Here is a 14,294-nt window from a genome sequence, read left to right on the forward strand (position 1 = left end):
GGGCCGGCCTCAGGGTCTAGCTACGGTCTAGGCCCCTCTCCTAGCCAGGGGGCTTCCTAGAAGCGAGGCCTCCCAAGTCAGGAGGCATCCCAGAAGTCCGCCCTCAATATGGCGCCAACCACTTGTATTCCGAGAGAGATGTATTAGCAGAGTAATTTGGGCAACAAGCCATGTAAGCCGACTTGGGCCTGTGTAATCGTACCCCTCATTCACCTATATACACTACTAGGAAAAAGCCTAGTAGTAGCGCGGGTGCCTGCGCTGCTACTACGGCGGTACAACTAACTAGTAGTAGTAGCGTGGCGCATCCCGCGCTACTACTACGTGTGATAGTAGTAGCGCGGGTTCGACACGCGCTACTACTAACTATCTGTAGCGCATGTCTGTGACCCGCGCTACTACTATTAATTTGAAAAACCAAAAAAAAATCTCGACCCCGTGCATGCTGTCAATCATGCAAGGAGATCTCGGCCATGACGCGCGCCTCGTGGAAGCCGTCGAGGGCGGCCGCGGAGGCCAGCCCGTCGTGGGCCGGAAGCTGGAGGACCTGGATCTTGGCATCGTGTGTGGGGAGCAGCACCTCGCGGCGGTCGTCGCCGTTGAGGTCGGCGGCTGGAGGCGGTCCACATCGTGCTTGATATGCTCAGACACTGCACCAGATGTTTGTTGTAAATGCTGGCGGTGGTTTCAAGCTACTATGGAATTCAGTGAAAGGTTTTCTTGACCCTAAAACGGTCTCAAAGATACATGTGAGCACGAGTCTGCTGTTATTTTCCTCTTTTCAAATAAATAATTCTGATGAATCCTCAAATTTAGGTTTTGGGAACAAAATTCCAAAGCAAACTTCTTGAAGTAATAGATGGAAGGTGCACTTCTCATTCACAACAATTTGTTATATAATGTTATTGATCAGAAAGCTTTCTCCTGGTACCTTTGACTGAACACTTCTTTTTTCTATTTGCAGCCAACTTCCTGAATTTTTGGGTGGAACATGCACATGTGCGGGTCAGGGAGGATGCCTCAAGTCTAACAAAGGTCCATGGAATGACCCTAACATTATGAAGGTGAATTTGGTTTATTTGCTCTGGAATTATATGTGCTTCTCCTTCGTTGCTTTTCTGAAACTTAGATTTTCAGTTGAGTTTTTGAATATTAAGAACTTGACAATGCCATGTTAACAAAGATTATCATAAATATACGAAATCCCATAAATAGCTTTGTAGTGGTAAATACATGAAATGTCAAAACTAGCTTTGTATTGGGCATACTTCAAGGCGATGTACTTCCCAACTGCTGGGCAATTTTGTGAATTGGCCTTTCTTCTTTCAAAGGATATTACTGCACGCAATTCACGGTGTCCGGTCCAGCTGAATATACCACTAAATTTGAAACTCCTGATATGCTTTCGTTAAATTTTCTTGCAAAGTTTTTTTTTCCTCGCAATTTCAGCATCACGTCTTTCACACATGATATACAACAGCATTCTCAACTGCAGTACTATGTGTTTGCTTGTAGGTTGCACATAACAAAGAAGCAAAGTTTGTAAGGCATACAAGACGCTTATCTGAGATCGAGCAACGAAGGGGTTCATTTGCTAGGTTACATCTTTTGAAGGCAAGTTCAGTACTTCGAACCACTATTTGTTATTTACTTACTCATCATATGATTGAAACCTTTTGTGTTGGTGTAAACATTACTAGCAACTTACCAATTCTCGGGACCTATCGGTTTTAAGAAGCCGATTGTAGGGTACACGCCACATGTTGTCGTGATTACCTATCCTCACGTTTAACTTTAACCCATGCACTTCTTTGCGGTACTGATATTGAGTTTCCACAAAAATGAAAAGTAACGTGTATTGATTGTGCCTATTAAAAATTGGAACCCTTTGTGGTTTCATCAGCAATGTTCATCTTAGCATCCATAACAATTTGCCTTTTTTTTCTCTCATTGTGAATAACAGGGTAGAAACAGTGACACGTCAACAGCTGAGTCAGGATCAGATGTTGATGATCTAGGTTCTCCTATGATGAGAAGCACATTGGGGTGCAGTCGACTAGCTCCAGTTCGTGAAGAAGTGAGCTTTCCTCCTGAATATACTGAATATACAAATGATTGATCTGAGTATACTGAATCTCCTAAACTTTTACCTCAAAATTCTGAATCTCCTATGTTTAACACAGATGCAGATGAGAGCACGAGAGTCTGCGGCTTATTACAGTTGCGATGATCACTTTGTGGTGGTGGACAAAACAGTTGATTATGGCAGAGGAGGATCAATGCCAGATAAACGCAGTGCCCCACAAGTAAGAGTACAAGCCCAGCCTTCAGGCACACAAAACACTCCAGGTATTTTTACTTGTGGTCTTCTGAGGTCACTTTATGCAGATATAAAGTGATGTGCTATTTTTTGCTTTTTCCCTATAAAATTTTGTTTGGTTTGTTAATTCCTACTGAATGTATTACTATTAGTATCAAAATGAACAGATAGTGCAATGAACTAAGATTTTTGAAAATAAATATTCAAGATTTCCTCATGTTTGTTCATATTATTTTTTTACTCTCTTTAGGCTCTTCAAGAAACAGTCGTGCTATACTAGTACCCAAAGAGATTCCGGAGGAAGGGAAATTCTATCGTTTTCTCAGATTACTGCTGGTTCTGGTTGTTAGGGTTTTTACCTTCTTACGCACAGTATGCAGTCAGCCAGAGATAACGATGGTCAACAACCCACTACCTCCAGCTCCTGAGTTTGAACCCATCTCTGGTGATCATCCAGCAGTTGAAGCGTTCAGTGTGGACCTTGTCAGTCCTGTCATTGAGCGCCTTCAGAAGCTCGAGGGTCGGGTTGATGAGCTCGGCAGCAAGCCCCCAGAGATTCCCCTGGAGAAAGAACGCTCCCTCTTGGATTCATGGGATAGGATCAAATGTATCGAATCTGACCTCGAAAGGACGAAGAAAGTAAGTGTTTGTTAACACCATTGTTTTTCTTATAAATATATATCTCCGTGTCAAAGTTTAGGAAATACACTGTGTTCTAAATGTTGGAAATGGTCAAGCAACAAGAATGCTGAGATCAAGAACTTGAAAGACAACTTGAACATTTTTGTCAGGAAATATTTTAATAAGAAAATGTTGGAAATGATCAAGCAACAAGAATGTCTCAAGAATTTGAAAGACAACTTGAACATTTTTGTTAGGAAAGACGGGGAGTGAATAGGCTTTTTTTCTTAACAGTACTTTCAGCTAAGGAGCTCCATTATTACATCCTTTGGAAATTATCTTTATTTTCATATAGGAATTACCAAATATATCTTGCTGCCAATCTCAGATGTAATATGAAAAAATATCCCCTTCCATTAATCAGGTTCTGCAGGCTACTGTGATGAAGCAACTAGAAATTGCAGACTCAATAGACGAAGTTATCTTGTCAAAGCTGCACGTAAGATCAACTGCTTCCCTCTTTTTTTCGCTTGTAACTGCATTGCCAGCCTCACCATTTTACTGCTTCTTAATTGGTTTATGCAGAGGCGAAGATTTTGTGCGTAATAAACCATCGTAACTCCTTAACAATACGCACCATGGGGGTAATTAAACTTGAGACAACATTTGGGGGGACAAATTTGGCGGGAAAAGTTATGCATAAGACGGATCCAACGAGTGTCAAATGTACTTTAAGTTCAGATTGGCTCAAATAACGGGTGTTGGTCGGTCATAGTGAAATCACCCTGTTTCATTAGTTATCTTCTACTCACTCTGTAACGAATATAAGACGTTTTTTGGTGTAGTTGACTTCAGTAAAACGTCCTACATTTTGTTACAGAGGTTGTAACTCCCAAGAATTTGTCTGTTTTTCATGTTTGCAAAGAGGATAATGGACGGACGCCATAAATGTGCTTCACGTATATGTTATGTCGAAATATAGCTAGGCCATGTACAGTGGGCTGATGTCAGTTTTTTCTCAAGGTAAGGTCCAAGGCCATATATTAAATAAAACTAGCCATTACAAGACCTTCCTTTTAAGAATTTGAAATTACAAGCAAATTCTTCTGCATCCACGGGCGGCGCTTGTTGGAACTCAAAAGCTTGTACAAGCAGCGGTTGGGAAATCTTGCAGATAAGAAGCTAGATACAATGGTCTATAGATTGCCATCCCGGAGAAGCTGGCACAATAGAGGGCAAGAAGATACTGCTAAACAAAGGAGGGTGACACAAATCTCACAAGTTCCCTGACGGAACCGCATATGGTTGAGCTTCATTGGACGGAGAGGAACTAGAGAACTAAAACACGTCAGAGTTCACAAACACTAACCACGCTAGACTGAATGCCCGACGATCGACACTACCACGTTTAGAAACATGTTTTAAAATGAAATTAAAATAACTTTGATTATTATTTAAAACATTGCCAAAAAAAATGTCTTGTATGAACATATAATTGTTTGTATGTACAAAATAAAATATTCATCATGTATTAAAAAATGTTCATATATATTAAAAATATGCATACATTTGAAAACTTACCTGTTTCAAAACTTCATATTAAGAAATGTTCATCTATACAACAAATATATAAAAAATTATCCATGTATTATTTTTTACGTATTTTCCAAAAATCATGGTTTCAAAAAAAGTCATACAGGTGTGAATATATGCTTCATATACTGCAAAAGGTTATCTAAAAATAAAAATAACCACAAATCAAAGGAAAATAAAATGGGTACAGATATAGAAATATAAAAGTAAAATATAAAATTAACTAAAAAAGAAAGAGAAACCTATTGTACCAGGAGTGGGCCATTCGCGCGCATGTGAGCATTGATGCAGTGAGCGTCGAATAGGGATTGTGGGTCAAGTAGCTGATCAACACTGATCGCTCACAAAAAAAAACCCTGATCAACACTGCATTACATTTTTCTGTCAACAGTTTTGCGAGCCCTTGACCATGACCAGTCTTCCTTGACAACATTAACTTCCTTTATCTGTCAAACGATTCTGCGAGCTAGGATTAGGAAACTGCCACCTGATGAACTAGAACGTGCCGCGCAATCTCTGAGCTGACTAATACTGATTCACGTACGCGTCTAAGACTTGTCCAATCCCCTTTTTAATTCGATCATATGACAACACACGGTCAAGCTTGCCCCAAAACTACTTCAGGTCTAACAGTTGTTCCCTTCGACAACCAGTGGAATGCCAAATGTTTACTCCTGCAATAGGTGATTGAGGGTAATGAGCTGAAAATTTCAAGAGGCAGCAACCAGTTGACATTTCCAGCTTCCTCTGCGGCCCCCAGGGCCTTAAATACCGCTCCAGGGGCCGACCTTCCCAAAACAAAGCTCAAGCTCAAGGAGATCAATCCGCAACAATGGTTAGGATGCTGGATCTTGCTGCGACCGAAGGCCTCTCCGAGCCTGCCAATGTCGTGGGCCTAGCTTTCGTCTTCGTGGCCGTCGTCGCGGTCGTGGCTATCGCCGTGTTCAGCTGCGCCGATGGCCCCGACAGGTCCGGTGTGAAGCCTAGACGTAGTCGGCGCCATTGGGGCGGCGGTGGCGGGGGAGGAGGGGGAGGCTGCGGAGGAGGCGGTGGCTGCGGGGGTGGAGGCTGTTAAGGAAGCGCGTCGTGCAGAGCAGTCCTCGACATATATGGGGACTGTGCGTTACAATCTGTTAGAACTATTGCACCGCCGTCATATTTGTGTGCCTATGGAAATTTCATGCATATTTTGACTTGTGAATATATTTGTAGTTTTGTACCACGTACCATGTATATATTTGTTTCTTGATTCCATTTGGCTTGTCACCTGTTGCCTCCGTTTTGATGAGCTACCGAGGTTTTGAGCACTATCTGTGCAGATACCATGCATATATTGTGCTCGTAACTTTTCTTTATTGTACTATTCGTAATTTTGAGTACTTGTTCATAGCCAGAGGCCGGCCATGAACATGTAGGTGGCGTCGCCAAGTGCCAAGTGTTAAGTTGGACGTCGCGTGCTCGGTCTATGGTAGGGTGTTGCTACAGCAAATGCCCTTTTGGGCTAGGGCCGACGACGGCGACTCCCTCCAGTGCCGTTTACCTTGGTGGCTACCACAACCAGAAGACCTTCTGGTTTGCAGATAATGTTGATGGTGCTATTGATGCAGTAAACTTGCTGTCTGGCTGTTAAAGTGTGACTTTGTATAGCTAACAACGCGTATTCCCGTTTGCATACGGTTGTACATATACGCGTATAGGTTCTTTCTTGGTCTCCAAGACTTGTAATCTTACTATAAATATATAAGCCGATCGCCACTTGAGAAGCGTCTTCCCTCAAACCAATTCTCGTTTATATGGTATCAGCCCTTCTTTTCTAAAACCCTAGCTTCCGCCGCTCCAACCCCATCCGCTGCCGCCCTAAACCCAAGGCACCGCCGCGGTTCCGCCTCCCCTCCCAGATCGCCACCATGTCCACCTCCGCATCCTCGTCGTCCATGCTCGGGGCGCATACGTCCGGAGCCCTCACCACCTCCACCGCCGCCGCCGCATCGCCCGCCCTCACGTCGCCGGCATCTCAGGCCGTCCATGTGGCTAGCGTCAAGACGCACGTCCCCGTCGTCCTCGACCTGCAGCAGTCCAACTACGCCAAGTGGCGCATGCTCATCACCGTCCTCCTTGGCAAGTACGAGCTCATGGATCAAATCTCCGCCGTCACGCCGCCGGACGCTCGCACGGCCGAGTGGCAGCGCCAGGACTACGTCGTCCGCTCGTGGCTCTACGACTCCATTAGCGACGACATCCTGGACACCATCATGGCCCAAGATCAGACGGCGTATGACGCCTACGGCGCTGATCCGGAACCTCTTCCTTGACAATCAGCTCACCCGGGCCGTCTACCTCGAGGCACAGTTCCGAGCCCTCGTCCAGGGCGACCTCACCATCACCGCCTACTGCCACCGCCTGAAGGCCCTCTTCGACGCGCTGGCGGATGTGGGGCAGCCCGTGACTGACCAGACCTTGGTCCTCACCTGCCTTCGGGGCCTGAACCCACGCTTCTCCGACATCACGACCCTCGTCACGATGCAGGTTCCGGCTCCCACCTTCCTGCAGACGCGCTCCATCCTCCTTCTGCGCGAGAACCAGCTCGCCAACACCGCTCCCGGTGGCTCCCTCTCGTCCCAAGTCGCTCTCTATGGCAACACCGCCGGGTCCTCCACCGGCGGCAACTCGGGCGGCCACTCGGGCGGCAACGGCGGCCGCTGGTCGAAGAAGAAGAAGAACGCCGGCGGGGGTGCAGCCAACTCCACCACCACTCAACCTGTCGCGGCATCCGGCCCATGGATCTGCTTTAACCCGTACACCGGCCAGACTCAGCAGATGCAGCCCGCCTGGCGCCCCCACGCCGCGCCGGTTCCTCCTGCCGGGGGCGCTGGTCTACTCAGGCCGGCCCTGCGGTCTGCCTCTTCAGTGCCGCCGCCCTGTCAGTCTACCTGGGTGCCCCCAGGTCAGGTCGCCTACACGACCCAACTGGCACCGCTGCACGGCCAGGCCTGGGCACTAACCCGCCCCCACCCACGGTGCCCTACACCCCCGGCCTGGCATGGGACTGCTCTGCCCTCGTCGCCTCCCTGAACGCCACTACCGGCGCTCCAGCCGCCGGCCCTTCCACACCGGGCGCATGGGTCAGGGACTCCGGCGCAACCTCGCACATGGTCCCCGACCCTGGTATACTCTCCACTCCCTCCCATCCTCCTCCTTCCCTTCGTGTCACCGTTGGCAATGGCGATCCACTTCCCATCACCGCCACCGGCCACGTCACTCTCCGCACACCTAGCCACACTTTCCACCTTAACAGTGTTCTAGGTGTTCCAGATATCATCAAAAATCTTCTTTCTACTCGTCAGTTCACCATTGATAATTCAGTTTCTGTTGAATATGACCTGTGTGGCTTTTCTATTAAGGATCTTCACACTCGGCGCGAGATTATTCGCTGCAGTAGCCCTGGTACACTCTACGAGTTCTTCGCCAACACCAACACCACCACCTCGCCGTTTGGACTCGTCGCCACCACCACCGCATCGGAGCTATGGCATCGTTGCTTAGGACATCCGGGTCATGACTCTATGTCACATTTATCTTCAGAATTTGCTATTCCATGTAATAAAAGCACTCAAGTGTGTCATGCATGCCAACTTGGCAAGCACGTGCGTCTACCGTTTTCTAGATCATCCACAGTTTGTGTCGTTCCGTTCCAATTGCTTCATTGTGATTTGTGGACATCACCTGTTGCTAGTAACTCTGGCTTCAAATACTACTTGGTTATTGTCGATGATATTTCTCATTTTATGTGGACCTTCCCACTATGTCGGAAATCCGACACATGTGATATCCTCGTTAACTTTGTAGCATACGCAGATACACAATTCAATCTCCCGGTCATGTCCTTCCAAACCGACAATGGCACTGAGTTCGTTAACTCCACCTTTGTTGAGTTCCTTGCCTGCCACGGCATCCACCTACGTATGTCTTGCCCGTACACTTCTCCTCAAAACGGCAAGGCTGAGCGTGCTCTTCGCACACTTAACGACATCACTCGCACCCTCCTCTTCCAGGCTTACATGCCTTCTCCCTACTGGGCCGAGGCTCTCGCTGTCGCCACCTTCTTACTAAATCGCCGCCCCAGCCAAGCCTTGCACTTCCTTATCACATATACCCTTCTCTACCAACAAAAACCCTCCTTCTCCGACCTTCGTGTCTTCGGGTGCTTGTGCTACCCGAATCAATCCGCCACGGCACCTCACAAACTCGCTCTGCGCTCCACCGCGTGCGTGTTCCTCGGCTACCCGACCTCACATCGCGGCTATAGATGCCTCGACTTATCCACCCGTCGTGTCATCATCTCTCGCCACGTCATATTTGACGAACACACCTTTCCCTTCGCCACGAATCGCACTGATTCTTCTCCGGATGACCTCGACTTTCTCCTCGACCTGGTCGCCACGCACCCGGCTCCCGCGATCATCACACCCTTGGCGGGCCAGACCAGCATGGCGCCGGCCTCATCGGCTCAGCCCGCTATGCATGGCACTGCCTCCGCGCCGCCCACGCCCACCCACGACGCACCCGCCTCGTCTGCGCCGACTCCACCCGCGTCTCCCGGCCGGTCCCCTTCCCCTTCACCACCACCGCCGCCACCCCTCCCCCTCCTCGTCGCTCTCGTAGCAACACCGCTCCCGCCACCAACACCCACACCATGCTCACGCGCGCCAAGCGTGGCATCGTCCAGCCGACTGACAGACTTAATCTCTCGGCTGAACACTCCCACATCTCTCCCATTCCCAAAACCTATCGCTCCGCTCTTCAGGACCCTCTTTGGCGTGCCACCATGTCCGAGGAGTACGGTGCCATCATTCAGAACCGCACCTGGTCTCTGGTTCCTCGTCCGGTTGGCGCTAGTGTTGTTTCAGGCAAGTGGATCTTCAAGCACAAGTTTGGCGCTGATGGCGGTCTTGCTCGGTACAAGGCCAGGTGGGTCGTACGTGGATTCTCCCAGCAGCCTGGTATTGACTACGACGAGACTTTTAGTCCTGTTGTCAAACCGGCTATGATCCGCGTTGTACTCAGCATCGCTGTCTCCCACGCTTGGCCAGTTCATCAGCTGGATGTCAAGAACGCCTTTCTTCATGGTGACCTTGATGAGGTGGTTCATTGTGAGCAGCCACCCAGCTTCATCGACCCTACGCGCCCCCAGCACGTCTGCCTGCTTCACAAGTCCCTCTATGGACTTAAACAGGCGCCCCGCGCATGGTACCAGCGGTTCGCTCATCATGCTCATCGCCTTGGGTTCGTGGCGTCCCAGAGTGACGTGTCTCTCTTCGTGCTTCGGCGCGGTACCGAGATGGCCTACCTGCTCCTCTATGTTGACGACATCATCCTCACCGCCTCCAGCACTGGGCTTCTTCAACACATCACCGACCAGCTCCACTGTGAGTTCTCCATGACCGATCTCGGGGACTTGTCCTACTTCCTCGGGATCTCGGTTTCCCGCTCTACTTGGGCATGCTTCTCTCACAGCGCCAATACGCCATCGACCTTCTTCAGCGCGCCGGTATAATGGACTGCAGCCCGTGTGTAACGCCCATCGACACACGTTGCAAGCTCTCTGCCGATGAGGGACCACTCGTCACCGATGCTACTGAGTACCGGAGCTTTGCCGGGGCACTTCAGTACCTGACGCTCACCCGCCCCGACATTGCTCATGTCGTCCAGCAGGCGTGCCTCTACATGCACGCCCCTCGGGAGCCTCATCTCAACCTCGTCAAGCGGATCCTCCGCTACGTTCGTGGCACCCTCGACCTTGGCCTTTAGCTCCACTCCACGCCGGCCACCTCGCTCACTGCCTACTCCGATGCGGATTAGGCCGGCTGCCCTGACACACGCCGCTCAACATCTGGATACTATGTCTATCTCGGCGACAACCTAGTGTCTTGGTCCTCCAAACGCCAGGCCACAGTGTCTCGCTCCAGTGCCGAGGCGGAGTACAGAGCGGTGGCGCATGCCGTGGCCAAGTGTTGTTGGCTTCGCCAGCTTCTTCTTGAGCTTCATCGCCCCCTTCCGTCAGCGACCGTTGTTTTCTGTGATAACTTCAGTGCTGTTTACATGGCTTGTAACCCGGTCCAGCATCGCCGCACGAAGCACATCGAGATCGACATCCACTTTGTTCGTGAGAAGGTGTCTCTCGGTCAGATTCGGGTTCTTCACATGCCATCTTCACAGCAGTTTGCCGATGTCATGACGAAGGGGTTGCCGTCGCACCTCTTCGAGGATTTTCGGTACAGTTTATGCGTTCGACCGACGCACAAACTACGGGGGGATGTTAAAGTGTGACTTTGTATAGCTAACAGCGCGTATTCCCGTTTGCATACGGTTGTACATATACGCGTATAGGTTCTTTCTTGGTCTCCAAGACTTGTAATCTTGCTATAAATATATGAGCCGATCACCCCTTGAGAGGCGTCTTCCCTCAAACCAATTCTCGTTTATACTGGCTCATGCAATGTCATCCGAAATCATGAAGGAACCTTTCATGAGTCTGTTCTTCACAGCATAAGGGGTATTGAGATCTTTCAAAAAAATAAGGGTATTGAGGGCTCTTTCGTAGTGGAATTACTTGCTTGCTGGGATGAAGTGGAGGCGTTGATCACAAGAGGTTTTAAGAATGTCATTCTACATACTGATTGCTCACACATTTCACAATCATGGCATGATGAAAGGAGGATGCCCGTGGTTCAACCTATTGATCATTGAATGGAAGGAGTTCCGGTCATGTCTATACTTTAGCGAACCTGCGGGGTCACGCGCTTAAGGGTCATTCATCTGTTGAATACTAGATGGATATGCTGAAATTGTTTCGGAGAGAGAACCGGAAAAGTTTTAGTGAAAATAGTGAAAAACTGGAGAACCAAAAACATTCCGGAACACCCTAAAAATCCACGGGATGGTTCAAGAAGGTTCCTCAACCATCCTGATCTAGAGGAGCCCATGGGGCTGCCAACTAGGATGGTCCAAAGGGTGCGCCCAAGTTGGTGGGGGCCGCCGCCCCCTTGCCTTGAGGGGCAAGTTGGGGGGTGGGGCGCCCCCAGACCTATATAAATAGATAGGAGGGGCAGCCCCTTGGAACACATCTTTGGTGGCTGGGGCTGCGCCCCCCCCCCTCTCTCCATCGAAAAAACCGTATGTCGTGACGGTGTCCTGGACTAGAGGGTGCTAACCATGTCGGCCCCATCATAGTGGCCCGGGCCGAGGACCCCTGGATCATCATTGAATGGGACAAGATTGCCATGACCCAAGGCGTACTCAAAATGGAATCCTCTAAAGACTTGGTGTTGGGGAACGCAGTAATTTCAAAAAAAAAACCTACGCACACGCAAGATCCATTTAGGTGATGCATAACAACGAGGGGGAAAGAGTGTTGTCCATGTACCCTCATAGACCGTAGGCGGAAGCATTATGACAACACGATTGATGTAGTCGAATGTCTTCACGGTCCGACCGATCTTAGCACCGAAGGTACGGCACCTCCGCGATCTGCACATGTTCAGCTCGGTGACGTCCCACGAACTCTAGATCCAGCTGAGTGTTGAGGGAGAGTTTCGTCAACACAACAGCATGATGACGGTGATGATGAAGCTACCGGTGCAGGGCTTCGCCTAAGCACTGCAACGATATGACCGAGGTGGATTATGGTGGAGGGGGCACCGCACACGGCTAAGACAATTGTCAACTTGTGTGTCTATGGGGTGTTGGAAATATGCCCTAGAGGCAATAATAAATTGGTTATTATTATATTTCCTTGTTCATGATAATCGTTTATTGTCCATGCTAGAATTGTATTGATAGGAAACTCAGATACATGTGTGGATACATAGACAACAACATGTCCCTAGTAAGCCTCTAGTTGACTAGCTCGTTGATCAATAGATGGTTACGGTTTCCTGACCATGGACATAGGATGTCGTTGATAACAGGATCACATCATTAGGAGAATGATGTGATGGACGAGACCCAATCCTAAGCCTAGCACAAGATCGTGTAGTTCGTATGCTAAAGCTTTTCTAATGTCAAGTATCATTTCCTTAGACCATAAGATTGTGCAACTCCCGGATACCGTAGGAGTGCTTTGGGTGTGCCAAACGTCACAACGTAACTGGGTGGCTATAAAGGTACACTACAGGTATCTTCAAAAGTATTTGTTGGGTTGGCACGAATCGAGACTGGGATTTGTCACTCCATGTAAACGGAGAGGTATCTCTGGGCCCACTTGGTAGGACATCATCATAATGTGCACAATGTGACCAAGGAGTTAATCACGGGATGATGTGTTACGGAACGAGTAAAGAGACTTGCCAGTAACGAGATTGAACAAGGTATCGGGATACCGACGATCGAATCTTGGGCAAGTATCGTACCGATAGACAAAGGGAATTGAATGCGGGATTGATTGAATCCTCAACATCGTGGTTCATCCGATGAGATCATCGTGGAGCATGTGGGAGCCAACATGGGTATCCAGATCCCGCTGTTGGTTATTGACTGAAGAGTTGTCTCGGTCATGTCTGCATGACTCCCGAACCCGTAGGGTCTACACACTTAAGGTTCGATGACGCTAGGGTTATAGGGAAAGTATGTACGCGGTTACCGAATGTTGTTCAGAGTCCCGGCTGAGATCCCGGACATCACGAGGAGTTCCGGAATGGTCCGGAGGTAAAGATTTATATATGGGAAGTCCTGTTTTGGTCACCGGAAAAGTTTCGGGTGCTATCGGTAACGTACCGGGACCACCGGGGGTCCACCAGGTGGGGCTACCTGCCCCAGAGGGCTGCGTGGGCCAAGTGTGAGAGGGGACCAGCCCCAGGTGGGCTGGTGCGCCCCCCCACCAGGGCCCAAGGCAAAGAGAGAAGGGAAAAGGGGAAACCCTAGGCTCAGATGGGCCTAAGGCCCACCTAGTGGTGTGCCCCCCTTCTCTCCCCCTTGGCCGCCCCCTAGATGGGATCTAGGGCTGGCCGCCCCCCCCCCTAGGGAGGGAACCCTAGGTGAGGGCGCAGCCCCTCCCCTCCCCCTATATATACTTGAGCAAAGGGGCAGCCCAACAAATGATTCAATCTCCCTGTTGGCGCAGCCCTACCCCTCTTCCTCCTCGTCTCTCGTAATGCTTGGCGAAGCCCTGCTGGAGTCCCGCGCTCCTCCACCACCACCACGCCATCATGCTGCTGCTGGATGGAGTCTTCCCCAACCTCTCCTTCTCCCCTTGCTGGATCAAGGCGTAGGAGATGTCACCGGGCTATATTTGTGTTGAACACGGAGGTGCCGTCCGTTCGGCACTAGGATCATCGGTGATTTGGATCACGATGAGTACGACTCCATCAACCCCGTTCAGTTGAACGCTTCCGCTTAGCGATCTACAAGGGTATGTGGATGCACTCTCCTTCCCTCGTTGCTAGACTTCTCCATAGATTGATCTTGGTGATGCGTAGAAAATTTTGAATTTCTGCTACGTTCCCCAACAGTGGTATCAGAGCCAGGTCTATGCGTAGTTTCTATGCACGAGTAGAACACAAGTTGTTGTGGGCGTCGATTTTGTCAATTTACTTGCCGTTACTAGTCTTATCTTGATTCGGCGGCATCGTGGGATGAAGCGGCCCGGACCGACCTTACACGTACTCTTATGTGAGACTGGTTCCACCGACTGACATGCACTAGTTGCATAAGGTGGCTAGCGGGTGTCTGTCTCTCCCACTTTAGTCGGATCGGATTCGATGAA

At 49.4% G+C, this 14,294-nt stretch overlaps 1 protein-coding gene across 1 annotated transcript; it reads left to right on the plus strand.

Annotated features, from left to right (window-relative positions):
• Nucleotides 1-630: 630 nt before the first annotated feature.
• On the plus strand, nucleotides 631-3,903 carry LOC123190719 (phosphatidylinositol/phosphatidylcholine transfer protein SFH6). Its single transcript, XM_044603426.1, has 9 exons — nucleotides 631-749; nucleotides 817-866; nucleotides 965-1,064; nucleotides 1,516-1,614; nucleotides 1,964-2,077; nucleotides 2,184-2,349; nucleotides 2,571-2,959; nucleotides 3,366-3,440; nucleotides 3,527-3,903. The coding sequence occupies exons 1-9, from the start codon at nucleotides 660-662 to the stop codon at nucleotides 3,545-3,547; spliced, it is 1,104 nt and encodes a 367-aa protein (XP_044459361.1). The 5' UTR covers nucleotides 631-659; the 3' UTR covers nucleotides 3,548-3,903.
• Nucleotides 3,904-14,294: the final 10,391 nt, after the last annotated feature.

Source organism: Triticum aestivum, chromosome 2A (genome assembly GCF_018294505.1).
Source record: "Triticum aestivum cultivar Chinese Spring chromosome 2A, IWGSC CS RefSeq v2.1, whole genome shotgun sequence".
Taxonomy (NCBI): Eukaryota; Viridiplantae; Streptophyta; class Magnoliopsida; order Poales; family Poaceae; genus Triticum; species Triticum aestivum.